Source organism: Budorcas taxicolor, chromosome 6 (assembly GCF_023091745.1).
Source record: "Budorcas taxicolor isolate Tak-1 chromosome 6, Takin1.1, whole genome shotgun sequence".
Classification (NCBI taxonomy): Eukaryota; Metazoa; Chordata; class Mammalia; order Artiodactyla; family Bovidae; genus Budorcas; species Budorcas taxicolor.
Genome location: NC_068915.1, coordinates 44,855,331 through 44,879,988, shown reverse-complemented (window position 1 = coordinate 44,879,988; position 24,658 = coordinate 44,855,331). Strand labels below are relative to the sequence as shown.

The 24,658-nt window shown below is 45.9% G+C and overlaps 2 protein-coding genes across 4 annotated transcripts in view; one reads left to right on the top strand and one right to left on the bottom strand.

Moving 5' to 3' along the window:
• The window catches only part of CCDC149 (coiled-coil domain containing 149), a 115,738-nt gene extending 100,394 nt beyond the window's left edge, over positions 1-15,344 (top strand). For both annotated transcript variants that reach the window (XM_052642368.1, XM_052642369.1), the window contains exons 11-12: positions 4,532-4,648; positions 12,651-15,344. In XM_052642368.1, the coding sequence (XP_052498328.1) occupies positions 4,532-4,648; positions 12,651-13,081 (548 nt within the window). In that variant the 3' untranslated portion in view covers positions 13,082-15,344. The remainder of the gene's footprint in view (positions 1-4,531; positions 4,649-12,650) is intronic.
• SOD3 (superoxide dismutase 3) overlaps positions 12,390-24,658 on the bottom strand; it is an 86,854-nt gene continuing 74,585 nt past the window's right edge. For both annotated transcript variants that reach the window (XR_008199609.1, XR_008199610.1), the window contains exon 4: positions 12,390-14,042. The gene's annotated coding sequence lies outside the window, so the exon portion shown is untranslated. The remainder of the gene's footprint in view (positions 14,043-24,658) is intronic.

The window sequence follows — 24,658 nt, the reverse complement described above, 5'->3', positions numbered from 1 at the left end:
TGTGATGAATATGCATAACAGTGAAAGGAAAACACAAAATGATACATAAGTGTCAATGAAGTGGTAAAGATGTTAGTGTGTGAGGGAATAATGTGACAAGTGATTGAATGCTGGACCTGGAATGACAGTTGAGAGCAAAAAGTCCAAGGATGACAAATACTTGGTATATATTACACCGCATCATTTCCGTGCCAGTGGCAGACATGGCTAATCAGTCACATCACCCTTCCTTGCTAATCTCACACGTGGCCCTCAAAACAGTCTTTTACGTTGGCTTTCCAGGAAGCTACCTCCTGGTCAGAGTTGACATGTGAGAGAAAACCTTCTTCCTTTCATGAACTAGTCTGATCCCCTCATTCTAAGGAAACAGAAATTTCCATAAGGAAACAGAAATTCAAGAAGTTGGGTGATACCTAAGGCCACAGAGGCCGAACTCAGGTGTTCAGATCTTCATTTCAGTGCTCCATCTGCGCAGGGAAAGTACAGTTCACGAAAGAGAGACACAGAAGGTAGGGGGCTGGCGGGGGGGAGAGTGAGGGATGGTAGGGAGTGTAGATCAAATCAGCTGGGGACTGGTTCTCAAAGCAAGCTGAATTGGAGAAGAAAGATTCAGAAGCTGGAACGATCTCTCCCAAGACACTAAAGGACCGTGGTCAAGCCCACCTCTCATGACTATAAGGCAGAATTTCTCTTGGCCTTGGAGCATGCTCTGATTTCTCTTTGACTCCCTCCCTCCTCACTCTCTCAGCCAACAATATACAGCTCTTGGTGGTGCTGGATAGAGTTAGGGCAAATGTGTGAACCTGATGGGAAGCAGGCAAGTCTGACAGATGTCACAGCCCATGTGGAGAAATCATCTGGAAAGCAGAGAGTCCTCCAGACTGTTTAACTGGTCCCTGAGAGGTGGGGGAGACACAGGGCACTGTAGAGAAAGCCAGAGAGTGGGCTGGTTGGCCTTGCACTTCAAGAAGGAATGAGCCTCCGCTCTCCCCAGCCCCCTATCTGTCAGCCTTCTTCGCCCAGTGGTTTGCTGGCATCTGTGGGTGAGAATGATGACTGGAGGGGACAGGAGAGGGGGCAGGCACCGAGAGAAGGTTTCCTGGATGTGCTCACGCTTCGAAAAGAAACACTGAAAGCCGGGGAAAAGTCTGGCAAGAGCAGAGCCTGGCTCTTTGAGCTTTTTTTTTTTTGAATTCTGTATTCTCCACTCTCAGCATCAGTCTGGGGAGGAAAATGTGCATTCTGAAAGTAACTGGCACATTTTGGAGAAAGGAAGGAGTGCTGTTGTGTTATAGGGAATCGGGAGGGCTTCTGGAAACTCCAACACCAGTTGAACAGAAGGGCCTGTGTGACCTGCGTTGACTGTGGTTTGAATCTAGTTCATGGATCGCCCACACCCCATTGCCCAGTCCCGAGGACCAAAATGGAGCTAGGAGACAGCGGACTATCAGATTAGAGTTCAACACAGTCAATACAGAGAGTCTGGGCTTAGAAACAACAGAACTGAGAGCCTTCCAAGGAGGGTCTTTGGATTCTTCAAATGTTTCGCAAAAACCACATCTTGACATTTTACCATCAGATAAGGAAGTGATCTTTGCAGGTGGGGATTTCCAGAGGTGTTTATCTTCTCCTCCAACCCCTACTTTGATTAGATACGGGTTAATTTATGGACAAATGGTGGTTTCTGCTTCCCTTGTCTGCATGCCTGTTGCTCAGATTCTTGCAGAAGTTTAGGGCCTCCCAGGTGGCTCAGGGGTAAAGGATCTGCCTGCCAATATAGGAGATGCAGGGGATGCAGGTTTGATGCATGGCAACTCACTCCAGGATTCTTGCCTGGAGAATCCCATGGACAGAGGAGCCTGGTGGGCTACAGCCTGTGGGGTCGCAAAGAGTCAGACGTGACAGCACACACACACACCCCGGCATTTTCGAGGGGCCATTGTGGAGTGGATAATTCACTGTGTTTGAAGAGGGCCTGGGAGTCATTCTGCCCCAGAGCATTCCTCACAATAGGAAGGCGCGAGGCTCTCCCTTCCACTGCCTTACTCACTCGGCGGCAGCCAGCTCCCAGCTCCCAACTCCGCCCATATTCTGAGTCCTTGACCAGGGGACAGAGTGGACTTGGAAGGCTTGTTGGGGCGCAGAGGATAGAATGTGCCTCTGCTGCCAGCGGATTTGCTGGAAAGATGGAACAGGAATTGCAGTTCTGCCCCTAACTTAGGACAGTGACTGTTGCCTTATTGAAGAGAAACAAAAGCCCATCTGAGACATCTGGTATGGCTTCATAACAACCATTATTTCCTCATGGTGTTTCTAGACTGTATCTTTGCAACACAAGGGGAGACCTGACTGGGTTGACTTCGTCCTGTTGTTGTTCAGTTGCTCAGTTGTGTCCGACTCTTTGCAACCCTATGGATTGCAGCACGCCAGGCTTCCCTGTCTGTCAGCAACTCGTGGAGCTTACTCAAACTCATGTACATCGAGTCGGTGATGCCATCCAACCATCTCCTCCTCTGTTGTCCCCTTCTCCTCCTGCCTTCAATCTTTCACAGCATTGGGATCTTTTCCAATGAGTCAGTTCTTCGTATCAGGTGGCCAAAGTATTGGAGTTTCAGCTTCAGCATCAATCCTTTCAATGAATATTCAGGATTGATTTCCTTTAGAATGGACTGGTTGGATCTCCTTGCAGTCCAAGGCACTCTCAAGTGTCTCCTCCAACAGTTCTCCACAGTTCAAAAGCATCAATTCTTTGGCATTCAGCTTTCTTTATAGTCCAACTCTCACATCCCTACATGACTACTGGAAAAACCATAGCCTTGACTTGGCAGATCTTTATTGGCAAAATGATGTCTGTGCTTTTTAATACACTCTCTAGGTTTGTCATAGCTTCATCCTGAGAGCCTCTTAAAATATCCAAAGCTTCAGTTCAGTGGTTCTCCTTGGGAAACCTCCCCAGATTGTGGTCCTAAAGATTCTGGATTTCTTCCAACTTGAGACAGTATCTGTACTTCTGGAGAGCTTCAGGGCCAGCTCCTGTCAGATTCCTCTTCTTCTGGGATGACCCTCATGAAGCCCAAAGCTGAGAGTGATGGCTGCTAATAACAAGCTCCATCTGCCTGAGGCAGCTTCAGGCATCCATACCCACCAAGTAAACATCAGGATTCCCAAGAATGCAGTAACCATCTATTCACAGCTATCAGCTGTTTATGAAGCACCTGCCGTATGCCAAACTCTCTACTAGTCTTGGAAATCAAGTTAAGAAGATTACATGTATGGCCAACAGGGAGGGTGGTATTATAAACAAGTTAAGGGCTCAGAGGTACAGGCCAAGGTTCACCTCGTTCTCCAAGGTGGTGGACATCTTGACCCAAATACCATTCTGTGCTCCACCAAACCTGAGTAGAATCACAGAACTTTAGAGCCTCTGATGTGAGCCCCAGAGACATTCAGTGACTTGGCTTCAGATAAGGTTTCATTCAAAGTCAGACAGCCGAGGCTGGAGCATGGGCTGGGCTGTGGCCCTGGGGCTCAGTGTTGGCATGGTGGTACCCACCAGGAGAATCTTTGGGGTTCATGGGCAGGAGTTGGAGGTCAAATCCTCCCTCACCTGACCGCTGGGGCAGCATCACCTTCTGTGTACGTGTTTTGTGTCCGTGTGTACAAGCTCACATTTCAAAGCCACACCTCCCTGCTCCCCACCTTCATACCTTGCCATGGCCTCAAAAATAGAGCTGCAATGGTTTACCTTTCCTCTTCCTCTTCACCTCAGGCTCTCTCTGCCCACTTAGGGAGCTCATATGAATTGATGAAAGGGTTTGGCCGGGATGTGTCTTTATTGAGTCTAGCTGTGATCATTTAGGGAACCTGATACTACCTGCCTTATGACATACTTATGATTCAATTTAAATGGCCAAATCTAATTAAATCAGACCCAGTGTGTATGGCAGTTCTACTGGTACCATAAAACAGTCATTTCAATCTGGAATTTCTTGAGTGCTGACGAAATGCCTAAATGTTTTACGTGAATCAGTTCATTTTATCACCACCACCCCCTGAGGTGGCTGCTGTTATTCTTCCTCACTTTACAGATGAGGGCTCTGAGGCTCAGAGAGGCTCAGTGACTTGTCCGAGGTCACCCAGCTAGCCAGTGATGGGCTCCAGGACACGAGCACTACAGCATGGCTCCAGAGCCTGCATTCAAAGCCCTCTGCTACTCTTGTTAGTATTACTATTGTCTCACCCAGATGAAAGCCATTCAGTTTCCAACAGATACAGCATGCTACCCTGTAACGGTGGCATTTGTGGGCATCTGTGTTCTGAGCAGACTTCAGGACTCAGAGGCAGCTGGCGCTGGACCCCTCTGCCCTGCCTTCATTGTGGAGAGGGTAGGCTGGCCCTTCTCCACCATGGCACTGTCTATGATTGAAGAAGGAGCCTTGCTCACCTGAAGAGCCAGTCCCTTGGGTGGGGTGAGTGTTGCCACCACTCCAGTGGTGACATAATATGTCTATTTTCCTCTTTTCTGTGACAGGGGGCAAAGACACCATACTGTTCAGTGACCCGGCTCTTCCCACCATGCAGAGGTCAAGATCCCCACTGCTCAAGTTCGTGGAGCAGCCCACTGAAAGCAAAGCAAGTCCCAAGGATGGTAAGCAAGCCCTTGATTTCTTGACTCTTTCCGGGCCTGTGCCTGGTGCAGGGGATGAGTGGACACCAGTCCTTCACCTTTCTGCAGCATCTGCAGCACTTTTGGGTCATCCCTCGTGCTTCCTCTTATTTGGAGCTTCCAGCAGAAGAACACTGGTTCCTGCACTCTCAGCATAGTGGAAAGAGGCTAAGAGTGAGGGTCCAGGATTTAAGCAACCTGGGTTCATATTCCAGCCTCACATCACACTGGTAGTGAGAACTTGGACTGGTAACTTCAGGTTCAGTTTCCTTTCCTATAAGACAGTGAGATGAGACACTGCCAACCTCAGGGAAATCTTGACACCTTGCCTGACATGTGGTAAGTAGTCTGGGAATCAGTTGAATGAAGGAAAAATCTTCCTTACCAGGCACACTTTCTGGAGGCAGTGTGTTTTAAAGGAGATCAAGGGCCCATTTAAGGTGCCAGCTGAAGCAAGGTGAGAACCAGATCTCTTCCCAGGTGGTAGTCTCATTTCTCTAGCTAAACTATCCTTCACATCTTTCTGAGTTTTGCTCAGCTTCTTCCTACACCCCTAATGTGGTTGCCAGCTTCCAAGATGGTCCCAAATGATCCCCACTTCCTGGCATTCATGCCCTTGTATAGTTCTCTCCCACATGGGTCTTTGTGACTGATGGGTTACAACAGAAGTGATGGTACATGACTTCTGAGGTCAAGCTATAAAAGGCACATGGTCTGCCTTGCGCTCTCTGCCTTGGATCACTGACTGTAGAGAAAGATGGATGCCACATCACAAAGATTATTGAGCATCCCTACATGCTCTTTGTGTGGCCTGGAACTGAGGCCGCCAGCCATCAGCCATGTGAGTGCACCATCTTGGAAGCAGATTCTCCAGCCCCAGTCAAACCTTCAGATAACAGCAGCCCTTGTAAAGGTTTTGATGACAACATTAGAGACCATTAGCAAGAACCACCCAGATAAACTGCTACAGGCTCCCGAGTCATAAGCTGCTAGGTTTCAAGGTAATTTGTTGTACAGCATTAGATAACTAATATACATCTATTTCTGCTTATTGAGACTATGCCAAAGCCTTTGACTGTATGGATCACAATAAACTGTGGAAAGAGATGAGAATACCAGACCACCTGACCTGCCTCTTGAGAAATCTGTGTGCAGGTCAGGAAGCAACGGTTAGAACTGGACATGGAACGACAGACTGGTTCCAAGTAGGAAAGGGAGTACGTCAAGGCTGTATCTTGTCACCCTGCTTTTTAAACTTCTATGCAGAGTACATCATGAGAAACGCTGGGCTGGAGGAAGCACAAGCTGGAATCAAGATTGCCAGGAGAAATATCAAACACCTCAGATTTGCAGATGACACCACCGTTACAGCAGAAAGCGAAGAATAAGTACAGAGCCTCTTGATGAAAGTGAAAGAGGAGAGTGAAAAAGTTGGCTTAAAGCTCAACATTCAGAAAACTAAGATTATGACATCCGGCCCCATCACTTCATGGCAAATAGATGGGGAAACAGTGGAAGCAGTGGCTGACTTTATTTTGGGGGGCTCCAAAATCACTGCAGATGGTGACTGCAGCCATGAAATTAAAAGACGCTTACTCCTTGGAAGGAAAGTTATGACCAACCTAAACAGCATATTAAAAGCAGAGACATTACTTTGTCAGCAAAGGTCTATCTAGTCAAGGCTATGGTTTTTCCAGTAGTCATGCATGGATGTGAGAGTTGGACTATAAAGAAAGCTGAGCACAGAAGAATTGATGCTTTTGAACTGTGATCTTGGAGAAGACTCATGAGAGTCCCTTGGACTGCAAGGAGATCCAACCAGTCCATTCTAAAGGAAATCAGTCCTGGGTGTTCATTGGAAGGACTGATGTTGAAGTTGAAAGTCCAATTATTTGGCCACCTGATGCAAAGAGCTGACTCATTTGAAAAGACCCTGATGCTGGGAAAGATTGAGGGCAGCAGGAGAAGGGGACAAAAGAGGATGAGATGGTTGGATGGCATCACCAACTCAGTGGACATGAGTTTGGGTAAATTCCAGGAGTTGGTGATGGACAGGGTGGCCTGGCGTGCTGTGGTTCATGGGGTTGCAAAGAGTGGGACACAACTGAGCGACTGAACTGAACTGATACCCAGCACATGGGTATCAAGATTCTTTCCCATGTTTCTACAATTTCCTCTACATGTTCTTTTGCTGAGAATCATGCCTTCAACCATCACCTCTACCAAAATATATTTGAAATATTTTTTTCCAGTGGGTCTCATTTACAGAGTAACTGTCCTATATTTCCCAAAGCACAACCTGTCCCACCAACATACTCTATGGACTTCTCAAATGTGACATCACAGCCCTTCCTGCTGCCCTCCTTCTTGTCACTTAACTCTCCAGCAACCCTCAGAGTCATCATCAACCACTGTGCGCTTTCCTTCTCCATCCATATCTGGTCTGTTGCTACTATTTCTTCAGAGTTTCTTGCATCTCCATTCCTACCACCTCTGGCTTGGTTTGGGCCCTCCTGACCTCTTGGGCAAGGCCTCCATTCTGGTTTTCCTGCCTTCCAGAATCTCCATACTCCCTTCCCATCTTCATCCTGCTTCTATAGGATAAAGCTTCTGGAGCACGTTTTCCATCATAGTTGTACTGAGCTCAGAAAATGTCAAGTGGCTCCCCAACTGTCTATTAATTGTTGTGTAACAAAGCACCCCCAAACTTAGAACTTAAAGCCACAGATGTGTATTATTTATCATGAGTCTTTGGATCAGATGAGTGGTTCTGCTTATCTGACCTGGGTTCAGCAAGGCTCGGTCACTTCTGCTTTTGTACAGCTGTGTTTTGAAGCCCATTCTGATCACTCATCCTAGTGCATGAAATCATAAGAGGAAAAGCCAAGACACATCTGGGGTTTCAACAGAAAAGTCCTCCAAGCACAAGCAGAGAGAATTCCTGGAGAGAGCCCCTGACTCGGGTGGTTTCCACGGTGGCCGGAAGACAAAGTAGGACTTTCTAGCTTTGACTTTCCAGCCAGCAGCGTGTGGCTGTTTGCAAGGCTGGCCCGTAACACACCATAGCCCACTGTGCCATCTGGGACATGTCTTGGCGAGTGGTCATCCCATGCCAGCATCCAGTGCTCCCGTGGACATCTAAAGCCCTCTGTCTGCTGTGGGCTCGCTGAGCTCCCAGGCCTGCTAACCTGACATGGAGTCTGAGCCTGGCTTGATTTTCATGAGGGTGGCATAAGGGATGGTCTGATTCAAAATGATAGCTTCCAGAGTCCCATCATTAGCTTTCATTGTTCCAGCTCCATCCTTTGCCAGCATGCATGGCAACAAGGAAGCATTTATGTAGCTGCTGTCAGTGTCTGGGGTGGCCTCATCACTGCTGTATCTCTGATTAATTCCAACTGAAAGCAGCTCACACTCAGGAGGACAAAGCCCATCAGAGACCAGTTCACAAAAGAAGATGAATGTGCCCTTTGGGCCAGTGTTTGGGGAGGGGGACATGTTTTTTAGGAGACTTGCAATCTTTTCCACAGAGAGCTACTGTTTTTCATCTTTTAGAGAAAATGTTTTTTTCTTTCCGCACTATTTGTGTCCTAACGCATTTTTATCAGTTGATTGCCTCATCATTATTGGTATGTATGTTGTTATTAATAAGTATTAATGATGCTAATTCTGTTTGCTACAGCAGCACAGATTAATTCCTATTTGGGGGTAACACTATTTTCCGATTCTGAGCTAATTCAGAAATCTTTCTTTTATGGAAATGGGCACGCCGTGTGTCTGTTCTCAAAGGAAAAATAAAACTCCCACCGCTTAAGATCAACATTCCAGAAGCACAGAGTTAAGGAAGATTTTGTTCCCACAGCGAATAACCGAGGCCCTCATTATTAGCTCAAGCGTTGTGGTGTTTTCAGTAACTTTTCTTAGTCTTCTGATCATGACTTGAGTATACATTTTGGATATCTTTGGGATAAACAAAAGGGAGAAGAGGATTTGTGGATCCCACTGTTGACCCATAATCCTGTCTCAGAGCCTGGTCCCTATATGGTCTGAGACTCCAAAACTCTAGGCTTTCTCAGGAAAAAAAATAATCTGCTCTAGGACCAAATAAGAGAATTACAGCCTTGTTCATCCCCTCATTGTGGCTGTGTCTTGCTCGATAATGATGACAGAAGTGTAGCTCCCCTCCCCTCCCCCTCCAAACGTTGGAAAGTTCTCCCTAGTAATCTCAGAGGTTTGCCATTTTAAAAGATTCATACATTTGAACATGAGTGGAATGTCATCTAAAGAAATGCCATGAGGCAGGGGACTGGCGACCAGAAGGCCTCAGTGTAATTTAGACCACTCTCCCTTAGATATAAATTAAGATAGAGAAGATTAACCTGACCCACAGTAAAAACACTGCAAAAGGTTTAGGGGTTAGATTGTTACGGATAAGGTTAATTAATTTTTCAGGGGCACCAGAATATACTATTAAGTGTCCTGGTAGAAGTAATTTCATAACAGTAATTTCCAGAAGGATTTTATTCATCTCACACTGGTGAAAATTTTCACTGTAGAAAAGACCGTAATTTACCCCTTTTGAGTAAAGTTTCTTGCGCTGTGCTGGAAACTGGCTCATTTTGGCTCTGTGTTTCTCTTGTACAACCACTGTAACATTTTTCACTTATTAGTACAAAAATTATGTGATTGCCTCCCTGAGTCATCTCAGATATAGCTAAATGCTTGTGTGAGTTAGAAATCTTTTTTTTTTTCCTGAAAGTGCCATTTTAAGAACTTTTAGGGTGGCAACCTGAACCTGGAATAAATTGATTTGAGGATTGCTTTCATTTATTAATGGCTAGTATTGAAATATATGTACTAATATGTTCATTTATTCATGCACTGATGTAAATGTCCATAGATTCAAATGTTTAATAAGTTATTTATTGAGCCCCCACTGTAGAACACTAGCCAGGGTAAAAGATTAATTGGGTAAGATATTAAACTTCAGGTTTTCCCCATGCACCAGCCCCAAGCATGGGGAAAACCTGAAGTTTAATATCTTACCCAATTAATCTTTTACCCTGGCTAGTGTTCTACAGTGGGGGCTCAATAAATAACTTATTAAACATTTGAATCTATGGACATTTACATCAGTGCATGGGGATGACCCAGAGAGATGTTATGGGGAGGGAGGTGGGAGGGGGGTTCATGTTTGGGAACGCATGTAAGAATTGAAGATTTTAAAATTAAAAAAAGAAAGAAAATGAAAATAAAATAATGCATTACACTTGGAAAAAAAATAAACTTTAGGTTTATATAAATGTGATTTATATAAAATAGTTATATGTAAGTAACAATCTGAGGGTTAAAAGCACAAAGTTCCCTTGGAGGTCCAGACACAATTGTGTGGGGATTAGGACAGTGGGGAGATTACCTCTGGGTAGATTTAATCAAATAGGCTTCATGAGGAGGTGGAGGGTAGGGCTCACTCTTGAAAGTGGTCATCTGGATGCATCAAGAATGATGGTCATAGAGGCATCAGGCACATAAGCAAAGGCACAGAGGGCAGAGCCGGGTGCCATGAAGGGTTCGGTGTGGCTGGAGTGTAGGGATATGAGGAGAGTTGGTATGGCAGGTAGATGGATGTTGAGTCACTTAAGGCCTTGAATGTCAGGAGAAGCTCGGGCTTTGCTCCCTGGGCACTGACAGCTCTTAGAGATTTGAAAGCTGGGGAAAGGCATGGTCAGATTTGTGTTTCAGTTCTAGTGTTTCTCACACCGTAACATCCACCCACATTACCTGTGATCTTATTAAAATGCAGGCTCTGAAACAGTAGGTCTAGGGTAGGATTCTGCATGTCTAACAAGCTGCCAGGTGACGCTGCCATTGCTGGTCCACAGACCCCACTTTGAGGAGCAAAGTTTTAGGGAAGGTTCCTCTCCCAACAGGTTGGATCTGAGCAGAAGGAGTATGGGAACCTATTAGGAACTAACGTACACTATCCTGGCTGAACAGATCTGAATAGTTACTTTTTTAAAAAATCAAGACTTGCTTTAGTCACTCATTTATACATTCAAGTATCTCATTGTAAACACAAGTAATGGTCTCATTTTCAGATACAGTACTTACTGAGGTCAGTGAGTTCTCAGGAGAGTTGTCCCTAACTAAAACACAGGCTTTAGAGTGTATTTAAAAGAATTAGTTACATTTTTGTTCCTGGGGGATTTCTGTGGTCATCCAAAGAGCTAAAGAGAAAGAAATGGCTTCTTTTGAAAGGTGAGATGCAAATCTACAGCAGAAGAACTCGAGGTCTGGGGTGTGGGGACAGAGGTCAAGTTCTGTCTGTTGAAGGAGACCACAGTCCTCTTCCCCAGGGACCAGCCTGTCCGCTGTCACGCCCGCCACTCTCTCTGCATCATCTCCTCTTCTGTCATTGTTCCCACCCTTCATCTCAGCTGTTTCATTGCAGTCTTATGGTCCATCTGATCTCATCAGTATTTCATCTCTTCTAGAGTTACTCAGAGTTTTTGCCGGGGTTCAGCCATGTTTAAATTTCTTAAGACTTTTAAACATTTGATTGGGTAAATAAATGTTCAAAAACACATAGTTACTTAATTCCATAAGTGAAATGTGATCATAACAAGTCAACTTTCTTTCAAACCTCCTACAGTTCTCCCTTGGCTGCCCCAAATTCCATCTTTCAGCTTGAAATTGCACCTGCATGTATCTGATACAGGTCTGATTGTGGTGGGTTCTACTCTGGCTCCATCTGGGGAACCGGGAAACATGCCCCAGCCCTCTCACCCTTGCAATCTGCCCAGGAAGCCTCTTCCAGACACTTTATCCCCATCTGGCCTGAAGGCTAAACCAGTCTTTACATCTGGGCACCTTGGTGTCTGGTGCTGAATGCACATGTCCAGGTGCCAAGAGTTTACTCCCCAAGTGGTTCTTCCCAGGCACGCAGAGCCCATGTGGCCTCTTAGGTTCAAAAGGGACATTAGAGAGCCCTGCCCCTGATTTTCGGAGAAGGCACTGGTGACCCACTCCAGTACTCTTGCCTGGAAAATCCCATGGATAGAGGAGCCTGGCAGGCTGCAGTCCATGGGGTCGCGAAGAGAGTCGGACACAACTGGGCGACTTCCCTTTCACTTTTCACTTTCATGCATTGGAGAAGGAAATGGTAGCCCACTCCAGTGTTCTTGTCTGGAGAATCCCAGGGACAGAGGAGCCTGGAGGGCTGCCGTCTCTGGGGTCTCACAGAGTCGGACCCGACTGAAGCGACTTAGCAGCAGCAGCAGCCCCTGATTTTATGTCTGAAGAAAAGGAGGCTGAACAGATTGTCCTGATTACAAAGCAAGCAAATAGGAAAATGGGGGCAGGAGGCTGGTTCTCAGGAGCCCACATTCACTTTCATCCCCCTCTAGTTGCAGCTGGAGAATTTCTATTATACAGGTTGAGGGAGAACAGTTTAGCTAGGAGGGGTAGGGAGCTTGAAGCTGCTTTTGCATATAACCTTTTACTAAAATTGAGGAAGTACCAGTGGTCGGCATCAAATAATGAGGTGCTGATGGAGATTGAGGGCGGGGGGCACTCAATCTCTCCTAACCACTCCTTCTTTTTCCCACACCGAAGAAGCCAGAACCACTTCGTATTACTGAAGAGGCCCAGATCTTCCCTGAGCTACACAATGCACAAAACCTTTGTCCTCAGTTTAAATATTTCATGAGCTCAAGGAGTCATCATTGGTGAGCGAAGCAGGTGATAACCAGGCGCCTGGAAAGGATGGGTTACAGACACGGCCCATGTGACCCCTTTCCTTCAATTAATGACACAGGAGTCACCAGAGTGGCTGCTTTCTTTTTTGTGGGTCCTGGGTTGCCTTCAGCAGCATTTTCTACCTTGGAGGCCCGGCAACAGTGGGCTGGAGGTTGGGTGAGGGGAAGTGAGGGCTGAATTCCAGCTGGAGGTCTCATGCTGATCCCCCACCCGCTGTCTGTTTCAGGGGAGGCTCAGAAGCAAGATGAAAGCTGTGCTGCTCCCGAGGCGCTGGCAGTGCGGGAAGATGCCAGGAGGCTTGCTGTCAGCTCCCCAGCAAGTCAGAGCCACAGGAGCCAAAGCAAGCCCTATCATCCCTCATTACTCCAGCTACCTTCTGAGGAGGAAGAGGCAAACAGGCTTGGGAGGGAGACCGTGAAACTGACAGAGGAGCAGGCAGCTGCAGGCCCAGAAGGGGTCAGGAGAGAGAGTCCCGTGGAAGGCCAGAGGGAGGAGATGGGGCCATCCCACCCAGGCCTGACCGCCGATGGGCCGTGCCCCAAACCTTGCCAGGACTCCTCTGAGTCCAGCCAGCCAGAAGCCAAAGTTTCCACCCTGGAGGATGACGAGGACACTGCAGAGGGTGGAGGAGGCACAAGGAGTGCTGTGAAAACATGAAGGGGAAAGAGATCGGGCACGATGCCATGTCGGAGGTACTCCAGACATAAAGAATTACACATCAGAACAGCTCAGCGAAGAAGTCACTTTCTCCTAAAACACCTCCAAGTCTGCAAGTGAGAAGGGACACGGATCCGGTTGCAAACTGGGAATATTCTGATGATGCCAGCAGAGTTTGACTTATTAAACACGGGCCCTCGAGGTTTTCAATGTCTTTCTGTGGAGGCCACACGGTGGTAAATGTGGCCAGGCACGGGCTCATGTCAGCCATATGGCTGGTTTTCAGCATCAGTCTTTTCTGTCCGTATTTGTTTTATTTAGAGATAAGATGCTTTTCTATTATCATTTAAATTGTTGGTCAAAATTATGGAAAGGGTTTGAAACGGGTGGGGTTTTTAATCAGGTGCCCGTCTTTGTGATTCAGTGGCTGTAGAGTAACGTGTGATTGAGCATAGTGGGTCCAGAGGGCCCACGGCTCCTCTCTTCACATCAGGGCCTGGTGGGACCTCCCAGCGTGGATGTTCTTGGCATCCTGCCCACAGCACTGTCTGTCCTGGCACCAAATGGCAAGTGGAAAGGGGCTTAAGTGGGCTCAGAAGGCTAGGCTTCTGGTTGGAAATCCACAACGCCTGTTGAGACCTGTCTGCTGACTACTAGAGCTGAGTTTTCCAGCCTGGAATTCTAGAGGATTAATCGACCTAGAGTGATGGCAGGTTGTGGACAAGCAGAGAGGAAGGGGACTCCAATGGTGTTTTGATTTTTTGTTTCTGAGATGATACGGGAGCCAAAATCTGGGAATGCTGGTTCTCTGCCTTCAACCCCGGGCTGCATTTAGGGTTTTATGGTCCTGTGGGTTGTGGCAAGTGTAGCTGCTTCGGGGCCAGTTCAGGTTTCCCCACCACCTGGAATCTCTAGCCATCACTCCTCCAACAGAATGCTGCGTCCACCCGTTCTTGTAGTCCTAGAGAGGAAAGAGAGGGAAAAACAAAGTCACTTTATTACAGCCTGCGGAGGCAGAGTGTGGAACCAAATTCAAGCTTTAAACGCAGCAAAGTAGAGAGTGGTCACCCCCACCTGCAGCTTTCCTTGGGAATAAAATTAGCTTTTCAAGGCAGCATCTGGTGCTGTAGGGAGTTGAGGGCTCATGAAATGAGACCTTTCCTTGTGCCGAATGCAGTTTATTTCCCAGGAATACCTAAAACCAGATCCCAAAGCTCAAAATGTCCCTGAGAACCGGAATCACTCCTTGGAGAGAGACTCCTGAAAAGAGAAGTTCCCAAGGTAGGAAAGGTAGAAACTTCATCAATTCATCCTAGAGATCAGATATATTTAGACCAGGCTTGTGACCCAAGGTGTGAATCCCACATGCACATGGGTGGCCAGCGGCTCCTCCCCCAACACCTCCCTTCCACATTTTACCTCCTGGCATCACTGGGCCAGCAGGGTAGGATCCATCACACTTGGCACTGTCTCAATCTGAAGGAGGGCAGGGTGCAGACTAGAGGGTCCTGTTTTTTACCAGATGCACCTGGAAAGACCTCCAGCTGCCTTCCCCCCACTCACCTGAGGTCACCCCACTAGCAGGATGCGGGCACACCTGAGTCAGTGTGGCTCCTGGTGAGCTGGACACGTCTACCCCTGCCCTCCAGGACCCAAGGCCCCATTCACTCATCCTTCTGTGCTCCAGCCCCTCCCCCTGCCCACACCTGTTCTCCCACCTTCCGCTCCAGGGAGGCCACTTCTGCAGCTGCAAAGCTTCCTGCTCAGTCCAGCAGCCACAGCAATTGTTTTCCTGCTGCACCAGGCCTAAACTCCCTGCAAATGTTTAGCACTACTGCGTAGGCCGCCAGAGCCACCACAGGAAAACATGGCCAGATTTAATACAGGGATAATAAAAAGAAAAATCTCTCCCCCACAATAGCCTTGGTTTTGACACAGAGTTGGCCAGGTGCATGTCTTTAGGGCCTCCATCACCTGCTGAAAAGCAGGGCTTATAATAAACTCCAGCACATTCCATCATGAATAGGAAAACTGCTGTGAGTCCCAGAGAGTGAGGCTCAGGGCAGAGGGTCATAGGAAATGCTAACCTAAATTCTGTATGTCCAGTCAGCTTGGGGTTGGGGGTCTTGTGTTATTAGATGAAATTGTAGCCAATGAGTTGACCCTGTCGTTTGTAATCTGAATATTGCCCTGTACACATGTGACACTGTCCCTCCTTTGCTATTCCAGTCCAACATGGTTCCAAGGACATTAAAGAGTTTCAACAATTACTTAACAGTTGTCTTTTGTCTTTTCATGAGTCATTGTGAAAGTGTGCTTCATTCTGTCTTCTAATCCACCAAATAACCCTGCATCAGTCAGGACCCTCTCAGCTACAGTTCACACTTTTAAGAAACTTAAACTATAGGGAAATGAATTATATTGCATAACAAGAACTCAGAAGTAGGGCATTCCGGGGCTGGTTGATTCAAGAAAGTTATCAAGGAACTCATTTTCTGTCTTGCTGCCCTGCCTGCCTCAGTGGCAGATACTTCCTCATGCTAACAACATGGCTGCAACAGCACCAGCCATCACTTGTTCTCACATATTGTCCAAAGGCAGAAGGAAGTTGTGTGTGTGTGTTTTAACAGTGAGTAACCCAATGCTTGTCAGGGCTTCCAAGGTAGCTCAGTGGTAAAAGAATCTGCCTCCCTATGTAGGAGATACAGGTGTGATCCCTGGGTTGAGAAGATGTTGTGGAGGAGGAAATGGCATCCTACTCCAGAATTCTTGCCCAGAAAATTCCATGGACAGAAGAGCCTGGCAGGCTGCAGTTCATGGGGTTGCTAAGTCAGACACAACTGAGCAACTGAGCACACGTTCATGCAACCTAGGACTTGCCACATTTCATTGGTCAAGTTGTCACATGCCTATGTGATCATGTCACATGCCTATGTCTAAACAGTCCTTAGCAAGGAAGATGGATTTGCTGTGATGGGTTTAGGTCTGTTGAGGAAGCCTGTCCCTGGACATGGAGACTCTAAAAGGGTGAACACTGGAACAAAATCAGGTCTTGGGAAGTGTAGAAGAGTTGGCAGTAGATTCGAGTAGGCTGCCAACAGAATTGTCTCTGAACCACACACGTCTGTTCTTGTTGTATTTTTTCTCTTAAAAACCACAATATTACATTACTGGCAAATGTAGAGTTGGAGAGAAGAGCAGTTGTTGTTTGTTACGAAAAATCTCATCTCATCTCTCCCTTCCCCTGGCTTCTGCATCATCTGTCCTATTTTGTAGCTAGAATGTTCCCACCTCTGTTTACCTCTTCAAGTATGTCTGTCCTTCCATTATTTTTTTCCAGCTCAGTTGCCAGCAGAATGCAGAGCAGTCTGGATAAATGGAAACTGAGCTGGCAGGTCTCTTAATGAAATGCACACATGGCATTTCTTGAGATTGCTCTGTACCTGAGCCTTTGGGTGTGGATTTTTACATGTGTTTGTCATTCTTGTAATGAAGGCTCATGGAAATGGGTTGGCTTTTGTAAACCAGGCATTTCCCACCCCTAATCCTCTTCTCCTTCTGTGCCTCCTCTGCCCACCTCTTCTCCCCCTCCCCTTCTTCTTCCCTTGGAACATCTATTCCTGATGCCTCTCTAGCTAGGAAGCCTCTGATGGCATTCAGCTCAGCCCCTGCTGGAACCTCCTCCCCGCTGGCAGTCTTCAGGAAGCTAAATTCATTTTCCCGTTACTGTTCCTCTTTCTTTGCCCTCAGTCCCAAACACACACCACATCATGAGGTGAAGTTCTAAAAAGAGTTCTAGTGTCGGCCATTCATGTGTTGGAGTGAACTGGGGGCTGTGTTATCCCTATTGGAGTATTTGCACCCCAGTTCACCATGTGAATTGGTCCAAATGGAAGTCCAATCTTCTCTGTAAAGAATTTCAAAGACCAGCCGCTTGCTCACTGGGGTTATCTTTTTCTGTCTCTTTCAAATCACAGCATGCCTTTGCCCTTCTTGGTTTCCTCCAAAACCTGGGGGGGGGGGGGGGGGGGGGCTCTCCTGGCTGGATCATTTCCTGTTGCCCCATGAGCTGGTGCCCTTTTTCTCTTTGGCTCTATTTGAGCACCTTCCCCCCTGCCCTTGGCTTTCATTGTAGAAGCCTCCATTTGGAACAAATGTGGCTCCTTAATAATATTGAGGGTACCTTCACACGGCTCAGTTAGGATGTCTAAAAGCCAAAGGGTTCCCCTCCACTCGCTGCTGTTATTTGCTCCTTGTCTTCCAGATGTCTTTCTGAACAGAGGAAAATTTCAAGAGCAGAGAGATGCAGCAGAGAGCTCGGCAGTGAATCTAATTAGAAATGAGAAGCAGAAAAATAAGAGGGCCCCGTCTCTCGATGTTATGGTTGCTCACAAAAACAAAACAAGTTGACACGGCGTGATGGCAATTTAAAGTGACAGATATGGATGTGCTGCCTTTCTTTTCATATCGCCTCTCTACTAAATGAGGATTTTTTTCGGATGCTTAGGCAAAGTTTGCATAATACTGACAAGTATGACTATCTGAAATCTATATGAGCCCAGGAATATGTTTTGGGATCGTAGCGAAGGCCAGTGATAGCCTATTAAATTTAAAACAATAGACTTAAAAAAGCACACCAGCTGCTGTTTTGTAGTTTGATTTAAAGAAAGAAGTAACTTCTATTCAGGTGTAGACCTTTTCTTTTGGATTCTACCATCATCGTGTATCATAACTATATATTTTTTGTTACCTGAAATTAAAATGTAATTTTCCCAGTGTAGGTGGTTGATTATCTTTATTACTTTCATTATCCCCCTCACCCACCCTCGCTGAAGGCCAAGCCTGGGCTGAGCATAGTTTCTAGCAAACTGTAGCAGCTTATCACTTGCAATCTGTCACCTAAAATTATTAGATCATAGGTTAGTTGTGAAAAATATGGAGAATGTAAAGATTTTATGCAATCAGCCAAAAACACCAGATCTAAAATCAGTTGGTTTATTTCCTGCCATCTTTCAAGTTGACCAAAGCTCTCACTGATTTGCTCTATTTTCTTACGTTTTTAGTATTTCTGTATATACATGCACTGAAAAGCCCCACTCGGAAAAAAATGCACTGCAATTCTGAGAAAAAGCTTATCCTAAACATCTAAAGATAGCATTTCTAATTATTGTCGACATTATGTTTACACTGTGCAAACTTGAGCATTATTCTCACTTTACCAGCTGTGTCTAGGTAGAGTCATTACATCAAACGCTTCTAATTTTACAAAAAGAAATCAAAACAAGTGTGTGTTTAAGTCTCAGTGACAAACGCAAACCCTGTGAGTCAAATAGGCAAACTGATTAGCAAGCTGGCTGGGAAGTCAAAACAGCAACTATAAGGAGATTAACAAAATAGATCTGTAAGAGTAGAGGAGTAAAAATAGCCACAAGGGGCCAAGTGGGGTCCTGTAGGCGGGTTTGGTTGTGCATATCCGGTTCTGTGCCGGGAACCAGATGCCTGCCCTTATGGCCGCCAGTCTTTCCCTCATTTAGAGCTGTGATCACAGAATTCATCCCAGCTGGCCTCTTAATGGATGTGGAACTCCTTCTTCCAAACCAAAGAGGTAGCAGCCTTTGCTTTACTTGAATCCTTCCAGTGATACAATCCTCACTATATTTCAAGGTCATTCAATCCACTGTGCGAGCGTGCCAAACCGCTTCAGTTGTATCTGACTCTGCAATCCCATGAACTGTAGACCACCAGGCTCCTCTGTCCATGGGATTCTCCAAGCAAGAATACTGGAGTGGGTGGCCATGCCCTCCAGGGAATCTTCCTGACCCAGAAATTGAACCCTTGTCTCCAGTGTCTCCTGCATTGGCAGGTGGGTTCTTTACCACTAGCGCCACCAGGGAAGCCCCCATCCAATCCATTGCTGCTGCTGCTGCTAAGTCGCTTCAGTCATGTCCGATTCTGTGTGACCCCATAGACGTCAGCCCACCAGGCTCCTCAGTCCCCGGGATTCTCCAGGCAAGAACACTGGAGTGGGTTGCCATTTCCTTCTCCAATGCATGAAAGTGAAAAGTGAAAGTGAAGTTGCTCAGTCGTGTCCGACTCTTTGCATCCCATGGACTGCAGCCTACCAGGCTCCTCTGTCCATGGGATTTGCCAGGCAAGAGTACTGGAGTGGGTTGCCATTGCCTTCTCCAAATCCATTACTAGGTAACTATTTTTCTGACCTTAAGCTATTATTATTAATTAATCATTCATTACATCCTTAGGCCTTAACGCTATGCCTTGTCTAACTCAATGAAACTAAGCCATGCCCGTAGGGCCACCCAAGATGGGCAGGTCATGGTGGAGAGGGCTGACAGAATGTGGTCCACTGGAGAAGGGAATGGCAAACCACTGCAGTATTCTTGCCTTGAGAACCCCGTGAACAGTATGAAAAGGCAAAATGATAGGATACTGAAAGAGGGACTCCCCAGGTCATTAGGTGCCCAATATGCTACTGGAGATCAGTGGAGAAGTAACTCCAGAAAGAATGAAAGGATGGAGCCAAAGCAAAAACAATACCCAGTTGTGGATGTGACTGGTGATAGAAGCAAGGTCCAATGCTGTAAAGAGCAATATTGCATAGGAACCTGGAATGTTAGGTCCATGAATCATGGCAAATTGAAAGTGGTCAAACAGGAGATGGCAAGAGTGAACGTCGACATTCTAGGAATCAGCGAACTAAAATGGACTGGAATGGGTGAATTTAACTCAGATGACCATTATAGCTACCACTGTGGGCAGGAATCCCTTAGAAGAAATGGAGTAGCCATCATGGTCAACAAAAGAGTCCCAAATGCAGTACTTGGATGCAATCTCAAAAATGACAGAATGATCTCTGTTCGTTTCCAAGGCAAACCATTCAATATCACAGTAATCCAAGTCTATGCCCCAAATAGTAACACTGAAGAAGCTGAAGTTGAATGGTTCTATGAAGACCTACAAGACCTTTTAGAACTAACACCCAAAAAAGATGTCCTTTCCATTATAGGGGACTGGAATGCAAAAGTAGGAAGTCAAGAAACACCTGAAGTAACAGGTAAATTTGGCCTTGGAATGCGGAATGAAGCAAGGAAAAGACTAATAGAGTTTTGCCAAGAAAATACACTGGTCATAGCAAACACCCTCTTTCAACAACACAAGAGAAGACTCTACACATGGACATCACCAGATGGTCAACACCGAAATCAGATTGATTATATTCTCTGCAGCCAAAGATGGAGAAGCTCTATACAGTCAACAAAAACAAGACCAGGAGCTGACTGTGGCTCAGATCATGAACTCCTTATTGCCAAATTCAGACTTAAATTGAAGAAAGTAGGGAGAACCGCTAGACCATTCAGGTATGACCTAAATCAAATCCCTTATGATTATACAGTGGAAGTGAGAAATAGATTTAAGGGCCTAGATCTGATAGACAGAGTGCCTGATGAACTATGGACTGAGGTTTGTGACATTGTACAGGAGACAGGGATCAAGACCATCCACATGGAAAAGAAATGCAAAAAAGCAAAACTGCTGTCAAAAAAGCGAAAAGCAAAGGAGAAAAGGAAAGATATAAGCATCTGAATGCAGAGTTCCAAAGAATAGCAAGAAGAGATAAGAAAGCCTTCTTCAGCGATCAACGCAAAGAAATAGAGGAAAAGAATAGAATGAGAAAGACTAGAGATCTCTTCAAGAAAATTAGAAATACCAAGGGAACATTTCATGCAAAGATAGGTTCGATAAGGGACAGAAATGGTCCCTTAACAGAAGCAGAAGATACTAAGAAGAGGTGGCAAGAATACACAGAAGAACTGTACAAAAAAGATCTTCATGACCAAGATAATCACGATGGTGTGATCACTCACCTAGAGCCAGACATCCTGGAATGTGAAGTCAAGTGCACCTTAGAAAGCATCACTACAAACAAAGCTAGTGGAGGTGATGGAATTCTAGTTGAGCTATTTCAAATCCTGAAAGATGATGCTGTGAAAGTGCTGCACACAATATGCCAGGAAATTTGGAAAACTCAGCAGTGGCCACAGGACTGGAAAAGGTCAGTTTTCATTCCAATCCCAAAGAAAGGCAATGCCAAAGAATGCTCAAACTACCGCACAATTGCACTCATCTCACATGCTAGTAAAGTAATGCTCAAAATTCTCCAAGCCAGGCCTCAGCAATACGTGAACCATGAAATTCCAGATATTCAAGCTGGTCTTAGAAAAGGCAGAGCAACCAGAGATCAAACTGCCAACATCTGCTGGATCATGGAAAAAGCAAGAGAGTTGCAGAAAAACATCTATTTCTGCTTTATTGACTATGCCAAAGCCTTTGACTGTGTGGATCACAATAAATTGTGGAAAATTCTGAAAGAGATGAGAATACCAGACTGCCTGACCTGCCTCTTGAGAAATCTGTATGCAGGTCAGGAAGCAACAGTTAGAACTGGATATGGACCAACAGACTGGTTCCAAATAGGAAAAGGAGTACGTCAAGGCTGTATATTGTCACCCTGCTTATTTAACTTCTATGCAGAGTTCATCATGAGAAATGCTGGGCTGGAAGAAACACAAGCTGGAATCAAGATTGCTGGGAGAAATATCAATCACCTCAGATATGCAGATGACACCACCCTTATGGCAGAAAGTGAAGAGGAACTAAAAAGCCTCTTGATGAGAGTGAAAGAGAGTGAAAAAGTTGGCTTAAAGCTCAACATTGAGAAAACGAAGATCATGGCATCTGGTCCCATCACTTCATGGGAAATAGATGGGGAAACAGTGGAAACAGTATCAGACTTTATTTTGGGGGGCTTCAAAATCACAGCAGATGGTGACTGCAGCCATGAAATTAAAAGACGCTTACTCCTTGGAAGGAAAGTTATGACCAACCTAGATAGCATATTCAAAAGCAGAGACATTACTTTGCCAACAAAGGTCCGTCTAGTCAAGGCTATGGTTTTTCCAGTAGTCATGTATGGATGTGAGAGTTGGACTGTGAAGAAGGTTGAGCGCCAAAGAAGTGATGCTTTTGAACTGTGGTGCTGGAGAAGACTCTTGAGAGTCCCTTGGACTACAAGGAGATCCAACCAGTCCATTCTGAAGGAGATCAGTCCTGGGATTTCTTTGGAAGGAATGATGCTGAAGCTGAAACTCCAGTACTTTGGCCACTTCATGCGAAGAGTTGACTCATTGGAAAAGACTCTGATGCTGGGAGGGATTTGGGGCAGGAGGAGAAGGGGACGACTGAGGATGAGATGGCTGGATGGCATCACCAACTGGCTGGACGTGAGTCAGAGTGAACTCCAGGAGTTGGTGATAGACAGGGACGCCTGGTGTGCTGCAATTCATGGGGTTGCAAAAAGTCGGACACGACTGAGCGACTGAACTGAACTGATACACCTCTCAGTAGTAACAATTTTTCAGCACAACAATCCAATGTAATAATCGTTTTTTACAGATGAGAGAGCTCAGGCCCAGAGAGGTGAAGTGACTCACTTAGGTCACAAAGTTTATAAGTGTGGTCCAGCTGGGGTTCCAGACAGGCCTCCCTACCTGAGCCTGAGCTGTTGGCCACTGTGCTATACACATTCCTTGTCTTTACAGTGAACTGTAATCTGCCCCTCTAATCTTTCCTTTCTTTGTTTCTTGGCTCTGGAACCCGTAGAGCAGTTCATCAACCCCATGTACATGAATGGACAGAACAGAAATGAAGCAGGTCTGCCAGGGTATCTTTTCAGTCTAGGGGAGTCAAAGGTAGTGAAGAGAGAAACCGAAAACAGAAGGTGCTGTGGCCTGAATGTTTGTGTTTCCTGCAAAATTCATGTTGAAATCCTAACCCCCAAATATGATGGTGTTAAGAGGGGAGACCTTTGGTAGGGGGTCCCAAAGTCATGAAGGGAGAACCTTCTTGAATGAGTTGTTGTTGCTGATCAGTTACTTAGTCATGTCTGACTCTTTTCAATCCCATGGACTGCAGCTGCCAGGCTTCACTGTCCTTCGCCAACTACCAGAGTTTGCTCAAACTCATGTCCATTGAGTAGGTGATGCCATCCAGTCATCTCATCTTCTGTCATTCCCCTCTCCTGCCTTCAATCTTTCTCAGCATCAGGGTTTTTCCAGTGAGTCAATTCTTCGAATCAGGTGGCCAAAGTATTGGAACTTCAGCATCAGTCCTTCCAGTGAATATTCAGGATTGATCTCCTTTAGGATTGACTAGTTGGAGCTCCTTGTAGTCCAAGGGACTCTCAAGAGTCTTCAACACCACAGTTCAAAAGCATTAATTCTTCAACGCTCTTGAATGAGACTGGTGCTTTTAAAAAGGCTCAAAAGAAATCCCTCACCCCTTCCACCACGTGAGAAGCAGGCTATGAGTCCCAAAGAGGCTCTCATCCACCATGTTGGTGCCCTGATTTGCACTCCCAGCCTCCAGAACTGTGAGAAATAAAGGTCTATTGTTTATTGGCAAGCCAGGCTGCAGTATTTTGTGATAGCAGCCCGAATGGACCAAGACAGAAAACAAACAATGAGAGGCACCAGCCCCTTCTGCAAAACAAGTACAAACTTCCATTGACAATCCTGAATTAACCCTTAATTTGGGCAGCAGTGTCAAAGATGGGGTGCTGCCTTTTTATTCTTGCCCATTCTGTGATCCTATGTAATTGCTGCCTGTTTTCACAACTTTTAACTGTGGGGATAGGCAAATGCATCTGAGACCAGGATATTTAAATACTTGGTTTACTAATCCCTTATCAGTGCCGATCTGTACAGTTTAAAATAATATTTCAGACTGTTACCAAACCAAACTGGGGTCTGCTTGCCTGATATGCAGTAAAGCCAGCCTACTGACACTGGGTTGTGGTGATGGAAAGGGCACCCAATGTGGCACCAACCGAGAATGGACCACTCATTGAAAAGACTCGAAGTCCCTGATGGTTTTCAGTGAAGGGTTTTTTAAGATGAAGGAGAAGGTCACAGGATGCATGAGCCACTCAAGGACATCCTTCTGGTTGGCTGGTGGTGAAGACAAAGGTGATGTTTCAGGAATCTCAGTCATCAACCTTCTCGTTCCAACTGGTCTACACAGTTGTGGTCATCACACCATGAACCTCTTTCACCTGGTAGGGGGTTTAGTGTTTGCCAAACGGCTTAAGGATATGGCTCACATTCTCTATAGCCCTTAAGGAGGAACTAAAGGTCCTTGACTGTTTTATAACTAAACATTTATTTAAATATAACAAAATAGAACTATTTTACATTTATAAGTATTTGATAACTGAACATTCACTTTGTCTTGCTTGATGGTTTTCCTTTATTTCTGCATTTTCTCAATTCTCTGATTCCGTTTGCTCTCTAGAACTCGGGGAAGGCCTAGCAGGCTAGAGTTCTTCTGCAGACTGGGGGATGTGGGGATGGGAACACAAGGGGTCTGTCCCTGGGAAGGCCTCGCAGAGTCCTGTTCAGTTTCAAAATCAGTGAGAACCAGCTGGTGGAGCAAATTCACCAGGCAATAGTCTTTCTTCCCAGTTGTCACTTGGGTTCAAGGAATGGTTTTTAAATAACAAGT